Source organism: Oryza sativa, chromosome 10 (genome assembly GCF_034140825.1).
Source record: "Oryza sativa Japonica Group chromosome 10, ASM3414082v1".
Classification (NCBI taxonomy): Eukaryota; Viridiplantae; Streptophyta; class Magnoliopsida; order Poales; family Poaceae; genus Oryza; species Oryza sativa.
The window spans coordinates 6,683,410-6,707,081 of record NC_089044.1 but is presented as its reverse complement, the minus strand read 5'-3'; the positions used below and the strand labels follow the sequence as shown (position 1 = coordinate 6,707,081).

The window sequence follows — 23,672 nt, the reverse complement described above, 5'->3', positions numbered from 1 at the left end:
ATAGCTGATTTGGTCCAACTCTATTGGATGAGACCATCAACGATACGCTATCGGCCTATCGGCTGATCGGCTATGGGTCGACTGATTCTGCTTTTATTCTTTCTTGCTGATTGCAGGATCAAATCAGCTGGTACGCCCTTGACACACTCAAGGCTAGCCTTGGACCTGCACTGAAGTTAAGCAGATCTCCTAGGCCGCCGTATTTTCACATAAACAGAGGGTGATACAACATATACATAATACATGTAGGCTGAATATCATGCCAACTCTAACAATTATTTATGAGATATTTTAGGCTGTGTTGCACAAATAAATGTGTTATCTGAAAATGAATCTTACAAAACATATATCGCTTAAGTCTTTCTACATGCATGAATTGCTAAAGAAGGAAGAAATCATAGTGAATGTCACCAAAACTAGTGAAAATCTTGTTGATTTATTTACTAAGTCTTTGTCAACTAGTATTTTTGAGATGCTTTGTACATGGCATCGGTTTGAGAAGGATGAGAGATGTTCACAAATTAGGAGAAGCAAATCCCTGAATGTGTCCCATTAATATTGGAATTGAACACCCGAAGGGATCAGATTAGTACCGACTGGTCCTATGATCGTGGGGATTCCAGTACCCTTCTACATCTCCTTTAAATGGTTTCCTTAGAGATAGAGTGGTCTTATACCAAATATACATGTATGTATCATAATAGGACTTTTATGAAATTATAGGTATATAAATACAGTAGAGGGGTTGAGGAAAAGAGAAAATTATAATAGAGAGAATACAATAATAAGATTGCCCCTCCATTTCCATGCGTTTCTGTTTTCGCGTCTATTGGATCACTTGTTGACAGTGGGCAATCTACCACTTTCAACCCCCGGCACCTCGGTAGAAAATTTCATAGGACAGCGGTCCTTCCCTTGTTCGTAAGACTTTGCCCATTCGCTTACACGTGTCTGGTTACAATCGTAAAGCAAACGTACCTTAATTTTCTTTATGTCATGTGGCCAATGTCGTTATCGTTGTCCAGTTGTCCCAAGCGTCGGAGAGACGAACCGACACGATTCGGCAGATGATCGTCCGTAGGGGTGGGCATTCGGTCTACCCGAAAAATTCGGTTCGGTTTCTCAGTCTTTTGAAAAATTCGGTCTTTCGAATCACAAGACCGATCGGTCTTCAAGGAAAATCAAGACCGAGCACTTCGGTCTTCGGTTAGTTCGGTTTGGTTTCGGTCATAGACCGAACAAACCATACGAACAGCAAAAAAATTAATCACAAAAAAAGTGCTCCATACAAGATGAATGAATCGAAGCAACTCAGACGAAGAACTACAATATGATGCCACTAGAAAATAGAGAATGATTCAGAAAAAAAAAGCAAATCAAAGCAAATCGATCTTGTCGTCGATCTCCATTTCTCCACCATTCCACTTGAAGCACCAAATCCCATCCATCTCGTCTCCCACCATTGTTGCCTCCCCGATGGAGACTGCTGCGGCCGACAGGATGGAGGAGGCTAGCCGGCGCGGTGGAGGGTGGAGGCGGCGCGGGCGCGGTGGAGGACGACGAAGGCGGCACGGGTGCGGTGGAGGGCGGAAGCGGCGCCGGCGCCGGCGGGCGGAGGCGGCGACAGCGCGGTGGAGGGCGGCGGCGGCCCGACGCGGTGAATGGCGGAGATGGAGGCAACGCCGGCGCGGTGGAGGGCGGCGGCGGCCCGACGCGGTGAAGGGCGGAGGCGGAGGCGGCGCCGACGCGGTGGAGGGCGGCGGCGGCGTCGGCGGCTCGGTGGAGGCGGAGGCGGCGTCGGCGGCTCGGTGGAGGTGGAGGCGGCGCGATGGAGGCGAGAGGATAGGGATGCGGCGCGACAGGAGGAGTGAGGTAGATGGTGGCTGGTAGGGTTGTATTAGGGTTAGTACTACTGGGCTTATTGGGCTCTAGGCCTATTGGGCCAAATTTTCAGTCAATTCGGTTAATTCGGTTAACCGAGCCCAATAACCGAATTAACCGAACTAAATTCGGTCTTTTGATGGCTGAGACTGAATAGGTGACCGAATTTCTCGGTCTCAGTTTTTTCGGTCTCGGTCTCGGTCTTTTCGGTTCGGTTCTTCGGTTCGGTCTAAATCTGCCCACTCCTAATCGTCCGGGTGCTGCCATCGTTCTGGTCGACTTGCGGCAAGCCACCGAGGCGGTGAATTAATATATATACAATGTACCGAGTAGATGCAGCTTCGATGATTTTGTTTGATCCCAGCCCAGCGAATCATCAACAACATCGTGAGGAAGATCTCCAAGTTAGGAGGATGTTGTTTGCTTCGGCCATCCAAGAATAGTTTGCACTCCTGTTACTTAAGCCATGTCATGCATCACTAGCTTCTCAATGTGTTTAGATAGATTTTGAAAATTAATAACATCCTAAATCACCAACACAGCAACACATCGAAATCCATGACACGGGCATGTTTGCATGTTAGCGTCGTTGCCGCTGCCACCGCCGCCGCAGTCGCCACTCAGGCAGATGCAGTCGTAGGCCACGACGGCTACCACCGGTTGTCGCCGTACTTGGTGCCTACCTCGTTGCCCAGGAATAGCGGAGATGTTTATTTAATTAACGGCATTAATTAATACTTCCTCCATACTCGTAAAAAAAGTCGTTTAGGACAATGTTTAAGTCAAACCTTGAGAATATAAATCATTTATAACTCTCAAGTTGTTGAGTTTTAAAATGTAAAAATTATATGAATAGATTTGTCTCGAAAAATACTTTCATAAAAGTATACATATATCACTTTTCAATAAATATTTTTATAGAAAAAAAAATCAAAGTTGTGTTTTTGAGACTGTGTCGCTGTCTAAAACGACTTCCTTTACGAGTACGAAGAGAGCAGTAGGATGAAATGATTACAAGGAAGGACACGTGTGGCACATTAGGCAAAGTCCTTCAGGGTGAGCGTAGGATGGAAGTCTTCCCAAATTTTCTTCCCAGCACCTGCGCCCCCGACTAGGGGTGGCAACGGGGCTGCACCCGCCGGGTTTAGCCACCCCGTCCCCGTCCCCGGTATGCAAGAAATCTCCCGTCCCCATCCCCATCCCCGCACACGGGGGAAGAATCTACCCCGTCCCCGTCCCCATGCGGGTGCGGGGCACCCGCCAGGTGTTCATCCCCGAAAATCAGACTTCAAAGGGAAAAGGCAAAGCAGAAGGAATACATCAATTTTGACATGCACCAACAATGATTAACCATTTAATCATCAGTATCGAGCAACAATACATGGGAAAGCACTGATGCATACGAGCACATCAAACTTAGGAGCAACAGCGGCAACTAATTTTCTTGGAGTCGATGATGGCAGCGGCATGGAGTCAGCGATGGCGCCGCTGCTTGGAGTCGACGACGGCGGCCTGGAGTAGGTGGCGACGGCGGCGCGCTGTGGTACCCCGACGTGGATGCGGCGACGCAGCGGCTAGGAGGAGGATGGGACGCGGCGCCGGCGCTGTGGTGGTCAGCTGGTCGCTGCTCCCTCCCGGTGTATCGATCTGGATCTGGGATATAGAGAAGAATGCTCCCTCCTCGTGTGATTGTAACTGACTTAGGGTTTTTACCTTTTATACTATACATATGCACATACAGAATGGGTTGGGCTTTTAGTTGATGGGCTATGGCCTGTAGGATAGATGGCTTTATATGTGTCATGTGCTGTACTTAGAGACCCACGGGGATTCGGGGACGGGGAGCTGGAGAATGTCCCCGTCCCCGCTCCACCCGACGGGGGATGTTTTCTACCGTTAATGTCCCCATGGGGGCTTATGTTGTCCCATTTAAAGCCCCTAACAGATGATTTCCCCGTCGGGGTTCGGGGTTCAGGGCCCCAATGCCATCCCTACCCCCGACGCTTGACCGCCTCCTCCTCCTCCTCCTTTTCGGTTTCCTTAGAGATAGAGTGGACTTATACCTAATATATGCAAATATACATGTGTGTATTATGGAATTCTGTGTATTATAACATAACTATGGAGAAACGCCCAGAGGTATTCCGGCTAGTCCCATAAAGTGGTGGACTAGACGATCTGGGTTCGAAGCTTTACTCTTTCTAATTATTTGATATTAGGTTCTTTCCTAATATTTGTATATAACATGACTCTACGTAATTATATGTATAAATACATTAGAGGGGTTAAGGAAAAAAGACAATTATAATAGAAAGAATACCCCCCACTTGCATGCGTTCCTGTTTTCGCGTCTGTTGGATCGATCATTCACAGCGGGCAATCTACCACTTTCAACCCACAGCACCCGTGCGCCCCGACGATTGACCACCGCGTACTCCCCTCCAAAATTTGTCCAAAAACCCCCCACAAACCCCCGCAAAAACTCCCCAAAATTTCGCATTCTCCCTCCAAACCCTCCACCTCGCCGCCCGCCTCCGCCGCGCCGCCGGCGGTACGGCATCCCAACCGAGAATGCCACCCTCCGACGACGGAGGAGACCCCTCCTTCCTCCCCATCCCCCTCCTCTCCCGCGTCACGACCCTCCCTCCGCCGGCCCCCTCCTCGCCGCCCCACCCCATCCCGCCGCTCTCCTTCCGCCACCTCTCCCCCTGCGCGCGGTGGTCCGCCTGGGTCACCGCCGCCCTCCGCGACCCCGCGTTCGCGCCGCTCCTCCGCTCCGCCGGCATCGCCGACGCCGTCGGGGCGTCCGCCGCCACCGTCAATCCCGACCGCGGCGCCCTAGCGGCGCTGCTCTCGTTCTGGGACCCGGCCTCCCACGCCTTCCGCCTCCCCGCCGGGGCCGCCACGTTCTCCCTCGAGGACGCGCTCCTCCTCGCCGGCCTGCCCCCGACCGGCGCCCCGCTGGACCGGCCCCTCACCCCCGAGGAGGACGACCTCCGAATCCGCCTCGTCATCGAGAAGGAGAAGATTCGGGAGCTCCACCCCTGCGCCCGCGACGCCCGCCGCGTGTCGGCGGAGTTGTGGCTCGAGTGGTTCGACAGCAGCATCCGCCCCGGCGAGGATGATGAGCTGCGGCGGCTTGGGTTCCTCGCATACTGGCTTGCTTTCTTCGTTACTCCGCGGCTGCGGCCAAGGAGCGGGGAGCTGCCGGATTGCACGTTTGCGCTCGCCGCTCGTCTTAGTCTTGGAGAGCGTATTGCCCTTGGCCCGGCAATGGTAGCGAATCTGTATGCCGATATGGATAGGATTGTTGCTTCTGGGGTAATGGAGGGGGTCAGCGGGCGTGTTGAAACCTGGGGCCCTCTCTTGCTTCTTCAGGTGTGGATATGGGAACGTTTCGACTGCTTGCGCCCACCGCCACTGAAGGCTCCACCGTTCCCTGTCTCGAATGCTCGAGTGCACCTTTGGAGCCGGAGGAAGAGGACAACCACATCGGAGGAGGCTCAACAGGTTTTCCAGGATGAGGCATGCTTTCTGTGGAGGCCATACCAGTACAACTCGCTGAACTGGACGCAACCTGAGTGGTTCAATGAGAAAACCACTACAGCGAGTTCGGAAAGTAAACATAAGCCAAAGTGGTTGGATGATTACAGTGCAATGATTACGCAAGCAGTGTTGACTGGATGGTTTGGTGATGGGATGGCCAATTCAGTAATGTATAATCCACACCTTGTTGCTAGGCAATTTGGTTATGATCAGGATTTTCCTGTATCTATTATACATGGTTCTGATTCCAGTGGAATTGAGGTTTGGGTACCAAGTATTGGTAGACATGGGGTTGCTAGCAAGGATTATGCTGCATGGTGGAATGCACGTTTCGAGAGGCATCAGGAAGGCAATCAACATGGTTGTGGGATGATGTTAAACAAGGAAAATAAGACGAGCGCATTGCCTCTGAATACAGGTCTGATAAGTGTGGTACAGATGGCTGTTGATCATTTTAGAAAAGGCACCAAGCAAGAGAACAGTAAATGCATGACAAAAAGGCAGTTAACACAACTGGGTAATGTTGCTCCCAACAACGAATGGAATCAAGTTGTCCTAGGCCTTAGTGCATATGATTTTGACCGTAGTCAAAATGCAGTGAAAAGAAAAGATGCCATTAAAAAAATACGAGATAAATCAACCGATGTGAATAGGAAGAAGAAGAAAAATAAGGTATTTGCTAATGAGGGCGGCGAGTGTCCCCAATTCTATGATTGGGTGCCGCTAACTGTGAGTAACAATGAAAATAATTCATTGCAACTTGATGTTCAGGAGCGCTCTGGACCACAGGAAGATTCCAACTCTTCTAGTAAGAGATGTGATGAACTGGCACAACTTAATAATGATGAATGTATTGTTCTTGAACCACCTGCTAAGAATTGTGAAGTAATAAATCTTGACGATGAGGAGGAACAAAGTGTCCCTAATCCCAAACATCATGATAGGCAGCTTGTACTTGAGCTAGAAGAGTTTGTGCGCTCTGGGCTTCTGTCACAACGCGAGGAATGTTCTGATGAGGATGAGGAAGATAGAAGAAACCGAGATATACTGAAGGATAATAAAGATGACCCTTTTTCTGAAGCAGCCAGGAGGGAATACCCTCTGTTCTTTGAGTTCATTCCGCAGAAACCACATTACCGAGGGTTGCTGAACAATGATGAAGCTCTAGGAGATCTAGCCTACAGTGGACTATGGTTTTTGCTGGTTGGTTTAGCTAAGGAGGTGCTCAAGACATCATGTGATACAGATGCTTCTGAGATTGTTTGTTTGATGAAAAAGGCTCAGGAATTGGAGCAACTAGGGTTCAATGTGAAACATCTCATTGCCCGCTTGAAGGAGCCACAAAGCCGTCTTAGGCTGCTTCAAGATTCTATTACAAGGCTTGAGGATGCTCGGAAAAAAGAGCATGAAGCAAACAGGTTACAATCACTGTCAAGCCATCTGAGTAAACTGAAACACAATATACAAACAATGGAGTGGCATTTGGACGCAAAGAATCAAGCTTCTAGTTCATCTATATTCAGTTTAGAGAAGGAAGTAGAAGCTGCTGAAAAATATTGTCAGGCAATGAAGGATGAAGTGGTTGCATTGAAAATGAATCATTCAAACCTTTGACCATGGAGCTATGGGTTGCTCTAGCATCGATTGTATGAATGAAATGGATGCTTCCTGATGTAGATTGTAGAGTTTTTCAAGTCCATCTGTGGAATATGGGCCTTCAGAAAATACTATTAATATTTTCCTAACCATCTATCAAATACTTTGCACCAGTTATTTTTTTACTTTCAACACTCACAAGTTATTTTATACAACTATGGTGCAATACGTACCAATTTGCCAATGCTATGCTCAGAACTATAACAAAGACAGGTTTTTCTGCAATAAAAAAAGGTCGTGTCTAATCTTATTAAAACATAAACTAATTTTTTGTTGTTTCCATTCTGGGCAGATTGGTTAGACTAAAAAGATTATTTCCAGGCCCTGAAGGCCAAAGCCACCTATGCTCACTATCCAACTACATGTATATATTTATTAAAAATGGAAATAACTGTATTTGGACTTTGGGGTACTCATAATCGAAACTTTCCATTAGGTTATGAGTTATAATCAGTCGAATTGGCTGTAACTGTAAGGTGTTCTATCAACAGTAGCATTGGTCTTCATAAGGTACTATTTATATTTAGTACAGATTCAATTTCTTAGTGCAACATTATCATTATTTTTGGTTCAATTATTGCAATTTCAGTTAATTTCCTTGTCAGCTTCTCAACCTTTGGTCCATGCATGTATTGGTCTATGTAAGCCTTGGCTCATTCTTGCTTTTTCCCTGCCCTCCTTCCCACACCGGAGATTTCATAATTAGAGCTGGAAGCCACCGGAGAGCCTTCTGTCATCCATATTGTGGAAAATCACAGCTTCCTCCTTCCTGTTGCACACTTGGATGTGCTTACGCATCACCCTTTTCTTCATGTGCTTTTCTCCTCTTGCATTGTGCTGCTGCTGTGCATGCGCATGATGGCCATCCAGACCTCCTGTTCTTCTGGCTAGATCATGGTGAGCAAGTGCAACTGGTAGCAGGTGGCAGGGATCTAACTTCCAGAGCCACTAATTGGGCACAGGTATGTATTGCTATCTGATTCTTAAAACTCACTCTGGTAGATTCCAAAACCAACTTATTTTTTGAATTAGGGTTCTAGCTTGTTGCAAATTAGACAAGCAAAATCTAGTTCAACACTTGTTTACAACTGTTTGCTTTTGGCTCCTAAACATACAAATCTGTACTTTTGGATGGCAGGATAGATTAAGAGACTTTATATTGGTTGTCTCTCAATTACAATACAAACCTGTCACATTAGTTGGGATGAACAGTTGGTTCTGATTTACTCTCTCCGGTACCATAAATCTAGATGTTTTGGACAATATTGAGGTCAAACTTTTATAACTTTGATTATCAATAACTTTAAAAAAATTTAGTTTAAAGGAACTAGAACAACATATATAGATTTGTCTTACAAAGTATTCCCTCTATCCTAGTTTGATCATAACCTAAGATTTTTGAAGTTTTCTCAAAATGATCATCATCTAACAAAGTCTATTTATTTGTTTAAAGAGTAAATGTGCATCGCGGAATGCCCTGCATGCATGCAACTGTACGCATGCGGCCAACCAAGATTAACTTCTATTGGTTCAACCCATGCAGCATTTAAAGCGTGAATTAATTTTTGTTGGACACGAGGCGACAGAGCACCTTGATCGATGAGGATTAATTTTCGAGGATGAGTACTTTCTATTCAGGTAAGCTAAACACTAGTCTGTATGCAGTTTAAGACTGACTTTGTTCCACTTCATTTTGTGTTTAAGTACTCCCTCTGTTCTTCTCTACATGCCATTTCAGGATGTTGGTTTTGCCTTTGAATGGATATCGTTTTAGGTTTCGCAGGTAGTTTGTTCGCAATTTACCTATATTGAAAGTACTTGACCATATTGATGATACTACTCAAATTAACTCATTTGATTCTAACAAATCTAACATGTTTCAAATGGCTTTGGCTGAGGAGGCCTTGATTCTGGCTGCTTGAACAATCCTACTCGGCCATGCAGCAATGTGCCCTTTTGTTTCGTGTGCTCCGGTAATGGGATTGGATAATTGGAAAGGACTGGCCTCAGTAATTAGAGATAATAATATTAATTAGGAGTAAGGAAGTCTGTGTCTGATCTGGTAGAGTAACATAATTAATACTCTGTTTGGCCCAAAACGACATCTAATCCTAAACTGGGGAATTATCAGTTACCTGAGCACATGAAAATGTGATATTAGCAGTTTTTAAACTGATATTGCAAGAACCCCTGTATAGTTTATTCATTGGCCATTTTCAGTATCTTGATATTAGCTACCAGCCAGGAATACGATTACTTTCACTTACTATCTTTGAATTAGAAATTTAGAATGAAGGTTCTCTGCTCTATAAAAGCAAAGTTTCCTTTTGATTTGGGTTGTGATGAACTTTAGGTTAGACAGAAAGTCATTATGCATATGCTATGTGGGGAATTGCATACAGCAAACGCGGGAAGAAGCAGAACGAGGCATCGGCACAATAGGCACGCTCTGTTCGACCAAAATGAACCAGCGCAGACATCGTGATTGGTTCGCTCAATTCCAGGATGCTCCAGATTAGTTTATTTCAGTTTTATCCCTTCCAAAAGTCTGGTTTGTTTCAAAGATTAGATCAATGTAAAGGTGGCATCCTATAGAAGTATGGGGGCATTTCCTATTCAAATCAAGCAAGAATCAGGTTATATTCTTCCTCCCTGTTCTTCAGTTCTTTCTGTCACCATCCACCAGCAGCACGGCTCTGGGGAGGCGAGGCTTGGGACCATATGTCCTCCCCTAGAGCATATGTGGTGAGTGATGTAAATAAGCAAATATGACTAGGACCTCCATGGCAATTCTTTTTCCTTAATTTTTCTCCATTGCTGTAGTCCTTTCATTTTGTTTCAATTATTGCATATTGTTTTAATTAATTGAACAATTATTGTATATTAGTCAGGTTTATGATAAGTTGGAAGTAGTATTTGTGTTCCAAAACCGCAGAGTTATAACAACTTGACGGAAGCGTGTGTTAGGGACACCAATGGTGGTGGTTACAGGCTTACAGCAGACTGAAGACTAGGGATGTGCTGCCTGGTGGATCAGCTGCGCTGAGGGCAGAAGCCACAATCTGAGATCAACCTGGTGACCTGTATCGTATGGTGCCTTCCTAGTTTTCCTAACTATGGTCTCATTGTTGCAGCTGGGGATGATCTTGCCACACTTTCTGGATTTTGGCCAAAAAAAATCATGATTGAAATCTGGAAATTTTGGGTCATCTCCATTGGATCCATTACAAGTGATTTCCCTAATGCCAGACATACTCAATACAACTTATTTAATTGGCAACAGTGGTGCGATGACAGCCACTGTAATTCATGAAGCACCACATACATAATCCAAACCTAGATGTACAAAACATCATGACAATAATGTTTCAGATAAATGTTGTTTCTTTTGTTTGTTTGTCTACATATCCTTTGCTGATTTCTTATACAGCGTAGGACAGAAGTTCTATTATCCATTTTTATTATCTTTGCTAACATAAAAAGGTAGCGCCTTATCCTTTGATTACAATATGTTTTCAACCATAACGTTGCGTATCTAGCTCAAGATACTGATGTTATCCATGTACTTACAATTTTCTTTTTTACCTTTTTGCTTCCCAATTGATAGATAGGAAGCATATTCACTTCATTTGGATTTCAGTATTTTATGATTTTGTCCAAGGAGGCACAGACAATATGATGTTACTGTTGTAGCTCTGGCCTAGAGATACATTTGACCTGTTGCATGCTGTCAAAATTCAAGCGTCAAGATTAATAGAAAAGATGTTTGTTAGGCCAGCAGTACCATCCCTTTCATGGCAACATATCCTATGCACACAGGCCCTCACGTGTACACACGTGCACACCAACTAAAAAATGTCACCAAAAAATCTAGAAAAAATCATACACATACTTTCAATTGTATTACACCTAGGGTTAAAATCTTAACGTCAAATTCATTATATTTTAGCCGTAACAAAAAAAACAAAAAATCTGACAGTTCTAAGGTTGTAATTTTGTCAGAATTTTATCTTTTTTGTTATTCTCTATGTAGAATGAATTTGAAGATGCGACTTTGCACGTAGATGTAATACTATTGAAAGTACATGTATGAATTTTCTTAGAATTTTTTGTGATAATTTTTAGTTGGTGTACACGGTGTGTACACGCGAAGGTCTGTGTGTATATGATACGCTCCCCCCTTTCATAGTCTTCTATTTGTTGATGTACTGAATCTGGTTTAACTGAACTGAGCTGAGTTCGGATGGGGGAGATGGGAACCCAACTTCTGCGCACGGAAAACGGAGCAGTCCATTAACGCGTGATTAATTAAGTATTAGCTATTTTTTTTTTCAAAAATGGATTAATTTGATTTTTTTAAGCAACTTTCGTATAGAAACTTTTTTTAAAAAAACGCACCGTTTAGCAGTTTGAAAAGCGTGCACGCGGAAAACGAGGGAGAGGGGATGGGAAAAGGTGCATGCTAACACAGCCTCAAAGGCTGTTTACAAGTGGTGAACTGGAGCAGGTAGCGTCTTGCAATCATGAACTCTTTTTGCTTACACAGTTTTGTACATACTTTATTCTCTACTACTATTTGAACTTGAACTTGTGTTTTGTACTATTATTCCAGTAAAGCATCTGCTTGGCATTTAGGAATTCGATGGATGAAGTGCACCCTGAGCCAGAGCAACTTAACAAATAAACAGCTCCATGACCACAGCGACGAGAAAAAAGCCTTCAAAGTGATCTTCGAGTGGATGTGTGATGGGGATCTTGAATATGGTCCTCGCTGGTCATCTCCCATTAAAAGGACCATGAAAATATTCAAGGACAGGAAGGTGGCTGAGCCATGAATTGGTTAATGTCGTTTACTCACTTGTATCTGACCTTTAGACAACTTTTTAGTTGTTGATTTCTTGATTATAAGTTTGTTGGCTCAACTCTTCACCACTTTGAAAAATATTACCCATTCCTCCCATCTCGCAGACATGTCTGTGAAAATTAAGGAATGTATCAAATGACTATTTTGCCCTTTAATTCTTTCCACTCTCCCATCTCGCAGCTGCTCCAGCGCTCCATGCCGCACGCTGGCGCCGGCGCTGGGTCGGGAGCGCAGATGGCCAGCGTGGCTGTGGAGGATGGCTGGGTTCTTATTATTTTTTTGTTTTCAAGATTAATTTTGATTTCGCATTTGATCTGAAGTTCGATCCTCTTAACAGTGTTAATCTAGTTACTTTGAAGAGTGCTAACCATTTGAATTTAACCATGTATCTAATATAAATATTTGTTTAACAGTTTAGCTGGTGTGGAGACGTGTGATGGCTACCTGAGTTTAGGCGTCATAAACGACATAAAACGTGTCACTATATTCAGTTGAGGACCTGCAAGTTTTTGCTGGGTCGCCACTAAACTGTAAAAACGAAACAAAAGAAAGTAAGCAAATAATAATACTAGAAGTAGTAGTAATAGAACTGGCATTGGCTCTTTATGCAACCCACAAGGCTAGAAGCAGAAAATAGGGTGGATAGGGAGAAAACTGTGACTAAAAATTAAAGTACATTGCATTGGTGGTATATGGACTTTTTAGATGGATGCAATCTGGTACATGAATTTGTAAAATGTTCGTTTTGTTGCATGAAATTGTGTAGTGCATGCAAACTAAGAAAAAAATGATACTGCAGGGCTAATCTTGTTGATTTAAGTGTTGGTTAGGATATTACGTCAATATATATTTGAGAAGGTTGCTATTTACATATACATCTATATCTAATAAAAAATACATAAAGCTTCCGGGTGATATTTTGGTCTGTCTTTTTCTCACCGTTTTTTCGCGTATTTCGCCTTTTTTTGGGTTTATTTTATCCGCTTTTTTTCATCGTCATTTTTTTTGAACCGGACCAAAGGTAGTGCTTCCACCACTTCAATATGACTTCCATGCTTTTCCTTCAATAAAAATTGATTCCTTACTACTCCCTCGTCATTTTACCTATGATTTCCCCTCTCAATTCAAATTTAATTCATCGGATTTATTCTTCATCTAACCGTCACTATTTTTATCCTGAGTTTTATCGATTCGCTATGATTTTGATAAAAACAAAAAGAGAAGATCGAGTGGATCACAATCCATCTAACAGTCACTGTTTTTATCCCAAGTTTTATGGATTTGCTATGATTTTGATAAAAACGGAAAACCAATTTTGGGATATCGATGGATTTACTGTAATTTTGATAAAAACAAAAAGAGGAGATCGAGTGGATCACAGTCCCTCAACCAATTTTGGAGATCGAGAAATATTCAATTGTAAAATTTTGAGATCGAGAAATATTCTATCGTAATTGATGGGAGGATTGGCTCCGACATCGTATGTGCACGGGCTTGTGGTTTGAGCCGAAGAGAGACCAATTTTGGGAGATCAAGAAATATTTTATCGTAATTGATGGGAGGATCGGCTCCAACATCGCATGTGCACGGTAAGACATGGAATTATTGAGGTGAGGAACGACTTCGACATCGTATGTGCACGGGAATGTCTTTCGTAGGTTGAAGATGACAGTCGCTAGACCTGTAGCTCCACTTGTGGTTTGAGCCGAAGAGAGATAGTGAACTGGGTTGGGCTGAAAAAGGTCTGAGCAAAGGGACATATCGAACTGGGTTGAAAATAGTCGAGTAGAGGGAAATATCGGACTGGGTTGGGCTGAAAATAAAGTAATAGATGGGCTTGATCAAATGATGGGAGCAAGAAACAGGTCAAGCAGACGGAAATATTGGACTGGATTGGGCTGAAAAAGGTTGAGCAAGCAGAAATATCGGACTGGATTGGACTGAAAATAAAGGGAGAGATGGGCTCGATCGAATGATGGGAGGAAGAGAAAGGTCGAGCAGAGGAAAGTATCGGACTGGGTTAACGATGGGAGGAAGAGAAAGGTTGAGTAGAGGAAAATATGGAACTGGGTTCGGCTGAAAAAGGTCGAGCAAAAGGAAATATCGGACTATATTGGGTTGAAAAAGGAAGGGATGAGACGGACTGGGTTGTGCTTAAAAAAGAAGGAAGAGATGGGTATTGATGGACAATAGTCGGGGAAAATATCGCGGGTTGGGTTGAAAAAGAAGGAAGAGATGGGTATTAATATCGGACTAGATTGGGTTGAAAAAGGAAGGGATGAGACGGACTGGGTTGTGCTTAAAAAAGAAGGAAGAGATGGGTATTGATGGACAATAGTCGGGGAAAATATCGCGGGTTGGGTTGAAAAAGAAGGAAGAGATGGGTATTGATGGACGTAGTCGGGCCTGGAGGGGAGGAAGAGAAAGGTTGAGTAGAGGAAAATATCGAACTGGGTTCGGCTGAAAAAGGTCGAGCAAAAGGAAATATCGGACTAGATTGGGTTGAAAAAGGAAGGAATGAGACGGACTGGGTTGTGCTTAAAAAAGAAGGAAGAGATGGGTATTGATGGACAATAGTCAGCGAAAATATCGCGGGTTGGGTTGAAAAAGAAGGAAGAGATGGGTATTGATGGACGTAGTCGGGCCTGCAGCTCCAGGTTTGAACCGAAGTCGAACAAATGGAAATAGTCGGGCCAGTAGCTCCAGGTTTGAACCGAAGTCGAACAAAGGGAAATATCAGCCGAAGAGAGAAGTCGAGCAAAGGGAAATATCGGACTGGGTTGGGCCCGATGAGATGAGCTTTCGGCCCAAAGCCTAGGTAGGGACCGATGAGATGAGCTTTCGGCCCAAAGCCTGGGTAGGGACCGATGAGATGAGCTTTCGGCCCGATGAGGCCCAAAGGGAAATATTGGATTGGGTTGGGCTCAATGAGATGAGCTTTCGGCTCAAAGCCTGGGTTGGGGCCGATGGGATGAGCTTTCGACCCAAAACCTAAAAGAAGTATAATATATAGCGATCCACAAACATTTTCACCCGTTGCAACGCACAGGCATTTTCTCTAGTATGTTCAATAAAAAGATAGATCGAGACATAATGATTATAGAAAAATATATGAAAACCATTTAACAAGAGATAGAAACATAGGAAATTCATCATTTTAATGATGATGAAAAGTAGAAACAAAGTTTATAAATATAGCATATCTTATGCGTACTCACCACTTGTGCATGCTATATCCTAATCAAAATCAACTTTGAAGGATCAACTTTGCCAAGCCATTTTGATTGTGATTCATACGAATTAGATAAGTTCATGTACCAAAATAAGTACTTCACAAGTTTAGTTTATGTACTAAACTACACCCAACAAACAAATTTATATACTAAATTACACCCAACAAACAAGTTTATGTATTAAATTACACCCACCAAATAAGTTTGTGTACCACCAATACAATTTACTCCTGAAAATAACTGAAAACAGAACCAAATTGCTTCTTAAAATGGAACATTTTGTTCTGGAACTGTCTCATGGTCTCATCATCTTGTAGGACATTTAAACTTATTATTATTGCATACACTTCTATCATTAATGGTGTACTGAAGATATCAAGATACTACTTGAACGAGTTCTCAATGTCGATTACAAAGCGAAATCTGACATCCCGGTCAACAAGCCTCTGAAGAGCCTCGTTGATGTAATCTATCTTGATCATCTCGATATCTGGGTAGATTTTGTTTGCCGCACAGAAGTTTATCATCTCCTGGATGTCCTTCGTACCTCCAGTTACACTACCAGATAAACTCCGCCCACCTACATGAGTCCAGATTAGTTGTAATTAATTAATTTTCTCCCCATCCTAGCAGACAGATATATTTCCTCTCTGGAAAAAGCCATATATATTTTGGTATGAGAAACGTGCATTACCGAGATTAAGGTTTGCAGGATGCACTTTGATTTCACTTGGGAAGCTAAGTAGTGCCATTACACCACCAACTTTCAGAAGCGTGAGATAAGGATCGAATGGGTGATCGCCGGAGGCTGTGTCAATAATGAAGTTCAGAGAGCTTTTCAAGGTCTGCAACAATGAAGAATCTGTCATTACCACTTTCAGTACGTAAGATAAATGAGAAGTACAGGTTAGCTATCTTTACCAAATGGCATTTGACTGATAAGACTCATGGTATGGTCATAGTAGATAACTGTGAACAATGGGGTAAAACATAATGTAGAATGTGTATTACCTCCATCTGATTTTCATCCGATGACACCACGAAATTATCTGCACCAAGAAGGTCAATAGCTTCTTTTCTCTTTGATTCACTAGTACTAATAACTGTGACTTTCAGTCCAAAGGCTTTCCCAAATTTTACTGCCATGTGACCCAAGCCACCAAGTCCAATGACGCCGAGTGACTTCCCTGGCTGGTTCATATTATGCCGCATCATCGGACTATATACAGTGATGCCAGCACAAAGTAAAGGTGCTGCCTTTTCCAAAGGGTAGCCATCAGGTATTTTAAAGCAATACCTGCCATTCCAAAGGAAGATGCAATTTTCTCATAGGTTCTTTTTTGAATTAAGTAAACAGGAATAACTAATAGCTGCTATATTCATAAGAGAGACATTAGCAGAACATCATGGGATTTGTTTCCTATATAAAATTTACATAGCAGAATGTAGGATGATTTTGTGACAACATTGTTGAGCAACCATTAGAAATAAGTATATGAAATTTTTCGTTGTCTTGTCAGAAAACTTTCAGAAGAAAACATGGTCAAAATCCATACCTCTCATGTACTACTATGTGAGTAGAATATCCTCCCTTTGTGACAGTCCCATCAGTGTCAACACCATTGAAAGTGAAGACATGTTGTGAGCAGTAGTTCTCTAGAGAGCTATTGCAGTTCTCACAGTCCCGGCATGAATTCACGTATGTGCCAACACCTACATGGTCACCCACTTTGAAGCTCTTGACGTCTGCACCAACCTCAGTTACAACTCCTGCTATCTCATGCCTACTCATATTGAAATTTAGACACAATTTCATGAACTTTTATCTTTACAACAAATACAGTAGCTAAATGGATGAATTTATAGTCTGTAACAGAAGTTTATTCTTTTCCATACTTTTGTTAAAATTCAAGTAACAAAGTTAATAATTTTACCCAGGGACTAAAGGGTACATCGAATTGTTGAGTATATTCCTTGTCCATGCAACATCAGCATAACAAACACCACAGTGTGTGATCCTCAAGGAAACATCGTCACTTTGTACAGCCCTGGTAATAATAAACCAGGTTATTAACAATTCATAAGAATAGGTACTAAAAATGGAAAAGATCATTTTAAAATCTTGTCTGTGAGTAGTTAATCACAACATTCAGCAAAGTACTATAGAGATTTTGTAATCCAGTTTATCATGTTGCGCAAAAGTTAGAAAATTCAAAACAGGTAACTTGACAAGTTCACATTCTTGTTCCAGATAAGCACACAGCTAACTGAAACTGCAATCGTGATGATTCTAGTTGCCAGAATAGTGCATTCTGCAGTTAGAGAAAACACTTGGAAACAAGGAAGATTTCTTAACAGTGCTGGAAAGACATTCATATCAAGAAAATAAAAAGGAAAATCAATACACAAGGGAGTGTAGTGTGATTTAACCTGCGGTTGAACTTGTACGGGGAGAGGATCCCTGAAGGATCTCTCGCTGCCCAAGCATCACAGTTGCCACTTCCACATTCAGCAGCCATGCCACTCTAACTGCAGATAGAAAAAAATCAACTCAGATGAACCCATAATGCCATAAATCCATCATAATCTTATACCCCTGATACTTATATCAGCAATGAACAATGTCAAAAACAACAAAAAGAAAAACCAGTAGTTTAAAATGCAGGAAAATGAATCCAGTCATCTATTCGTTTTGAAATGAAGAGATTAGAGGTTCAGGACCAGGACAGGACAGGACAGGACCAATCCAACTGACTATTTTGATCAGAAGCCGCCGGTCAGCACCACACTGTCGACGCTGCTGGGGCAAGGGAGTTTTGCAAGCTTAGTCTGGATCGGGAGTCGCTATGTGGATCTCTGAGGAGACGGAGATGGAGGTTGGAGATGGGAATCTGTGGGCGGGGAATTTGAGAAGGAATCCACCTCTTCTCCAGTTCTCCTTTGTAACGCACGTGTCATGTGTTAGGCCCCATCTCTGCTCCTTGTACTCTATAATATCCAATTTATACTTCCACAGTTTGTGAAACCCAATCAATAACCAGAAATACTGATCCAGTTTTATACACTAGAACCCCATCAACTTCCATCAACATTCTTGAGAGTTTCAGAACATGGTATAACATGAAATTTAATTTACTTCTTCTGGCAGCTACAGAAACTGAATTCGTACCACTGGACAGGGGCGGATTCAGCTTTTTGGGGAACAAACAAACTGTCACTTGTATTAAGATTAAGGCTCTGAAATTAAGAGAAGAGCTTCTTCCAAACCTAGAACAGAAGCTAGGGTTAACGCAAGCAAATTCCAGACAGAAGTACTCCCGGTGGGAGAGAGATGAGTCAGGAAGAGGATGTGGATGCTCACCAAGATCCCTTCCCCTCCCCTGCTCTGCTCGCCAGATGGGAGATCGCCGCCTCTCCGCTGTTGAGCCGCGACTCGTCTTGGCGCAAGGAGCGGAGGAGACGACGACACGGAAGATTTTCCTTTACGGCCCTGTTTTGGTTGGAGGTAGTTTTTGAGGAGTGATTAGGTGTTTAGAACTTTAGATGGATAAGTTATCTGTTTTGTTTGTTTTGTTTAGTTGGAAAACACGATAATTTTAATGAGATGGGAATGGAGAATTGAGTAAGGAACACCTCTTTCAATACGTGGATAGGGGGAATTCCTCCTTTAATTTGCATAAACAAATCTCAGCCATCCGTTTTTATTAATGACATAATCTCCAACGAAACTCCCTGTCAATTTCCGCCATATTTACTAAACAAGATATTAGGACTAAAAATCAAATTTCCATCTTAATCTCACTAATAATTCTCTCGTGTAAACTCTCAATACTCCACTTTTTACTCAACTAGGAAGAAAGCCCACGTGGATGCCGTTAGGGATGAAAACTATCAGAAATGGTCGGAAACGATATCATTATTTTATTATTTTTTCGAAAACGAACCGAAACGGTCGGAAAATTTTAATGTTTACGAATTCATATATTTAGTGTTAACTTCAATGCCACGCTGATAGAAATTAGAAAAAAACTAAATTTTGAAAATGGTAGCCATTGGTAAAAATATTATTATTATATTAGATTTCCGAAAACGGTATCGGTATGGTCGGGAAATTTCAATATCGTTTTCACCCCTTGATGCCGGGCATCTTATTTACTGTTTTATGAAATAATGTTAAAAGATATCATATCTCACCATTTGTAAGCTGTGAGATAGACCGTAGACTTTAATATACTTAACAATGTATGTTAGACTAAAATAATCATTTTGTCCCAGTTAGGGGTGAAAACGGTACGGAAACTTTCCGGATTCCGGACCTATTTTCGGAAACGGAATCTGTCGGTCAGAATTTTTTCGGATTTTTCGGAAACGGAAACGAATTCGAAAATATTTTCTCGGAAACGGAATCGGAAATGATAAGGGCAGTTTCCGTCGGAACTCGGAAATGGTCGGAAACTTTCTGGAAATGTTCTCGGAGTTTCCGGAAATTTTCTCGGAATTACCAAAAAATTTGTGACTGAAATACCTTGGATTCGTTTTTTAAGCACTAATTAGCGAATACCATAGTGTTTGGCTATTATTTTGTTAAAAAAATATTTGTTATGCAAATCTAAAATTACATAATAATTTTTTGTCTTACATTGGGATTTATCAACAACATTACTCTTTTAAACATAGATAATTTATTCAATTGGATTTATCAGTTTGAGGGGTTTTTTATTCCGATAAATTTTCGTTGCCGTATTCGTGCCGGTTCGTTTTCGCTCCGTTTTCGGTTTCGATAATATTCGATTCCGTTTTCGTATCCTGATGTGACCATGACTACTACGGACACAACCATTGCTCACATCATGGATGAACAGCACGATATCAAGTTCAAGTCCTCCAAGTGCTAGAATCCGATTCGGCCACCTGCTACATTGCTGATTTCAAACGGCCGCCGAATCTGCAAACGACCTCCGTTTTTGGCCCATGAGTACTCGATGGAAAGCTCTCGGAGGCCTCTTTCCAACGGATCCAGCCTCATCTCCGAATTCCATCTCATGTGGCCAGAATCACAGGCACAAGGTGCTGCGTCACCTATAATGGGCCTATGGGCTTGTAACTTCATTTGGGACCCCGGCCCAGGTGGGGCCCATGTGGGGTGTGCCCCAACCAGGTGGAGCACGACCCTAGGCACCCCTAGGTCGTCCTCCCACCCCTATATATAGCTAGGTACCCCTTCAGGGTTTCTTGGGTTTTGATAAATTAAAGTTTAGCCATTGCTACTTGTTTGCAGCGCGCGTGTCGGCTAGACCGTCCGTCTGCTTGTTCTTCGGAACCCAACTTATCATTTGTATTAAATTCCTATTTGCAATATCAGATTGCTTTTATCTTGTTCTTACTTGTTTCTTCGATTTGCTTGCAGGAATAGGGTTGATCTGCACCGGCAAGATCAACAACCCACGGAGAGGTGTATCGATCGCTAAGGCGCAACACAACGTCTCGTACGGTTGTAGTCGGATCGTCAACGTTTTTCCCAAATCGTAGTTATCACAACTCACCGAAAGATCGGGCCAACAACAACCTTGAGTGTCGAGAGGAACTCAGGGTTCATCAGGTGGTATCAGAGCTTTCGTTGCTCGGTGAGTTTTTATCTACCCATAACCAGAAAATAGCCATACAAAAAAATTTGCATCATTTACCTAGCCATATTTGTGCCATTGCATTGTTCATTTCAGTTTTTGCTTTGTTGAGTTTGAGTTGCATCGTCTAGTCATGTTGCTGGTCTTAGCGTTTAGTCCGTTTAGAGTTTCGAGTTATGGTCACGTTTAGTACCACTGTCGCCGCTGCTGTCGTGTCTTTGTTATCGTCGGGACCTAAAAAACGGAATCGTCTTTCCGCCCGGGTTCCATTTTTCTAGTTTTCGGATGTTTTTGTTGGTCAAGTTTGGAGTTGCACCTAGGTTTCTGTCATGTGCCGTGTGGTTCTGCCATGTGCCGTGGTCATGTCCGTGCTGTTGCGCACAAGGAAGATGTGTGAGAAAGATGGAAGGAGGAGATTAGATTAGATTGTTATTTGTTGGGTTTGGAAAGAAAATAGTAGATTGGATCAGTTTTCCTTTTATTTTTCTCTAGATCCGGACTCTATCCTTCCACCACTGCCCACCACTACCGCTACAGGGTCGAGTCCGACTCCCTCCCTCTCTACTCTCAGTTTCAACACATACCGTGATCTTGCATACTGCTTGGTGAAAATTTTTCGAGTATCGGATTGAAAATCCATTTGCAAAAATGGAACCTACAGGACGAGAGGATTCCATTTTTGTATAGTTCTAATTTTGGGTTTGAACTTTTACATTTGAGTCCCTGTAAATTTTGTATTTACGTTTGAGTCCCTGTAATCTTACATTGAGGTCCTTAAATCTGTTTTTGTAAAATAAAATCAAAAAAAAAAGAAAGAAAAAAAAAGGCAGAAAGGTGCATAAAAAAAGAAAAGAAAAGCCGCCCCCAAAAAAAAAGAAAAGAAAAGGAAAGGAAAGAAAAAAAAAGAGAAAGAAGAAAGAAAGAAAAGAGAAAATATTGTTATGTTTGAGCTGAACTTCATATATCGATCAGAGTTGTGCATGAGTTGTTCCTAGTGCTATCTTATGGTATCGTTTGTGTCTAGGCTCGCGTCTCTAGTACGTTCTAGCCTAGGACCAGCACGGTGCTTGACTTCGAACAATTATTCAACTTTGCATTCTCTGATTTGAGCATTTGCTATTCATTTGCTACATATTTAAGCCTACCTAGAGCTCCACAGATTTGATTGCAGCCGTACAGCAGGTGTTCGCGAAGGCATCGATACATCCAACCTCCATTGGGGTGCTTGGTTGAGTCGGTGTATGTCACCATTCCGCTTGTATTGGTAAGATCTTGTAAGAGCTTGGTTAAAAGCTTGGGTGTGTGTGATTTTTGAGCTGCCACTACTTAGTAGTTAATAGGAACGCGCATATTTTTGTGTATGTTTCTTATTTTCTACTAACAATGGCAGGGATACGCAAGATAATTGGGATAGCTGTGCTCAACATCGACATCTTCGTCGAGACATGAGGAGTGATCAACATGACCTTTATGAGGTAAGTGACGATGTTCTAGGTAAGATCAAATCTGCACTGCCTTATTTCGAGGGAAACTATGATCCTCATGCTTACATTAATTGGGAGCTAGCGGTTGATAGTGAATTTCAAAAGCATGTGTTGTCTGAGAAACAAAAGGTTATCTGTGCCTCTAGTGTTTTAATTAATCAAGCTTCTAATAATTGGAAACATCTCTGTAGGCATAATGAAATACCTCAATCTTGGAAAGACCTGAAACGATATTTGAGAGATGTTTATGTTCCCATGTATTATGCTGACATTTTGTTCAACAAACTGCAATGTCTAAAACAAGATACCAGAACTGTTACTTCATACTATCATGATATGCATGCTTATTTATTACGTTGTGGTTTAGATGAGTGCGAAGAAGCTACATAGTTGAGGTTTTTACGTGGGCTTAATAAAGAAATTCAGGACATGCTTGTTTGTCAAAGTTATAGCTCTTTTGCTCATTTGTTACAACTTGCTTGCCATGCGGAAAAACAAATTGAGGATGTGAACAAGAAACAAGTTGTGCACGTACCTCCTATTACTAATATTTTGCAGGAAGTGAACAACTGCAACAAGGAGGAGAGAGACATGAAAGAGCCGTTAGTCCCATTGTTCATACTCAAAGTCGAGGCACCTCCATCATATCCGGGGTTTCCGATTCCGAAAAAAATATGAAAACAAAAACGATAAAGATGGTTTCCGTCCGTTTCCGTACCATTTTCACACCTAGTCCCAGTTCCATATAAAAGGATACACCATTAAAATTATACCATCACCATAAAAATTAAAACATTAAAGTTAAATATGAATGCTGGGTGAAGCTAGTCATAGTCATCGAGACTTTCTTACCCTACTGCCTTGAATGATGGGTCTCTCATCGAGATATCCGTGCACGTGCTCCCTCGAGATCAACCTAGAGCACAATTTTTTTGGCTGGGTTTCGAGTCATGTGGTTGCTTGGTTCATACGCCGTTCGATCATCATCGTGTGGCTCTGGCAATCATCGATACAGGCAGCGCAATTGACCAATGGCAGACGTACTCAGCAAGGCCCACCATGGCAGGCGAATGGTTGACGAAAGAGCACGCAAGCAGGCGACCAAAAACACAAGCAGCTAATAAGTTGTTGCTTTGTTTTTGGGTGGGCGTGGTGTATGGCTCGCTCTCGCTGTTGCTGTGTACAGCCAGCCAGTGTTTGATGCACACAGTGATAGAATATGTCCATGCCGTTCCCTTGTCCTTGTGTGACAGCATTTTTTTTTTGTATATGGGTGGATTTTAATGGGTGCTTCGAAGACCACGTTTGTAGTGGAAGCACTGTGCGCCCACTCCACTACTGCAAGAGTATGCAAGATGCTATTGGCTGGATTACTCCTGGTCTT

General features: G+C 42.6%; 2 protein-coding genes and 2 long non-coding RNA genes across 5 annotated transcripts; 3 read left to right on the top strand and 1 right to left on the bottom strand.

The window, feature by feature from the left end:
- The first annotated feature begins 4,356 nt into the window (after positions 1-4,356).
- On the top strand, positions 4,357-7,172 carry LOC107275879 (uncharacterized). The gene has a single exon (XM_015757698.3). The coding sequence runs from the start codon at positions 4,453-4,455 to the stop codon at positions 7,039-7,041; it is 2,589 nt and encodes an 862-aa protein (XP_015613184.1). The 5' UTR covers positions 4,357-4,452; the 3' UTR covers positions 7,042-7,172.
- A 510-nt stretch (positions 7,173-7,682) lies between these two features.
- LOC136353794 (uncharacterized) lies at positions 7,683-10,002 on the top strand. The gene is made up of 3 exons (XR_010737226.1): positions 7,683-8,045; positions 8,627-8,721; positions 8,822-10,002. It is a non-coding gene; the product is annotated as an uncharacterized lncRNA (long non-coding RNA).
- Positions 10,003-11,272: 1,270 nt separating this feature from the next.
- Positions 11,273-12,083, top strand: LOC136353795 (uncharacterized). Its single transcript, XR_010737227.1, has 2 exons — positions 11,273-11,590; positions 11,696-12,083. It is a non-coding gene; the product is annotated as an uncharacterized lncRNA (long non-coding RNA).
- A 3,251-nt stretch (positions 12,084-15,334) lies between these two features.
- On the bottom strand, positions 15,335-18,672 carry LOC4348242 (probable cinnamyl alcohol dehydrogenase 1). Of its 2 annotated transcripts, XM_015757313.3 has the most exons (8): positions 18,542-18,664; positions 18,350-18,447; positions 17,611-17,709; positions 17,115-17,228; positions 16,737-16,964; positions 16,192-16,477; positions 15,875-16,025; positions 15,335-15,760 (listed from the first exon to the last, which is right to left on the bottom strand). In XM_015757313.3, exons 3-8 carry the CDS (start codon positions 17,697-17,699, stop codon positions 15,564-15,566), a joined length of 1,065 nt encoding a protein of 354 aa, XP_015612799.1. In that variant the 5' UTR covers positions 17,700-17,709; positions 18,350-18,447; positions 18,542-18,664; the 3' UTR covers positions 15,335-15,563. The 2 variants fall into 2 exon arrangements, with proteins under 2 accessions (XP_015612799.1, NP_001406095.1); NM_001419166.1 differs by lacking the exon at positions 18,350-18,447 and having other exon boundaries at positions 18,542-18,672.
- Between the last annotated feature and the right edge of the window lie 5,000 nt (positions 18,673-23,672).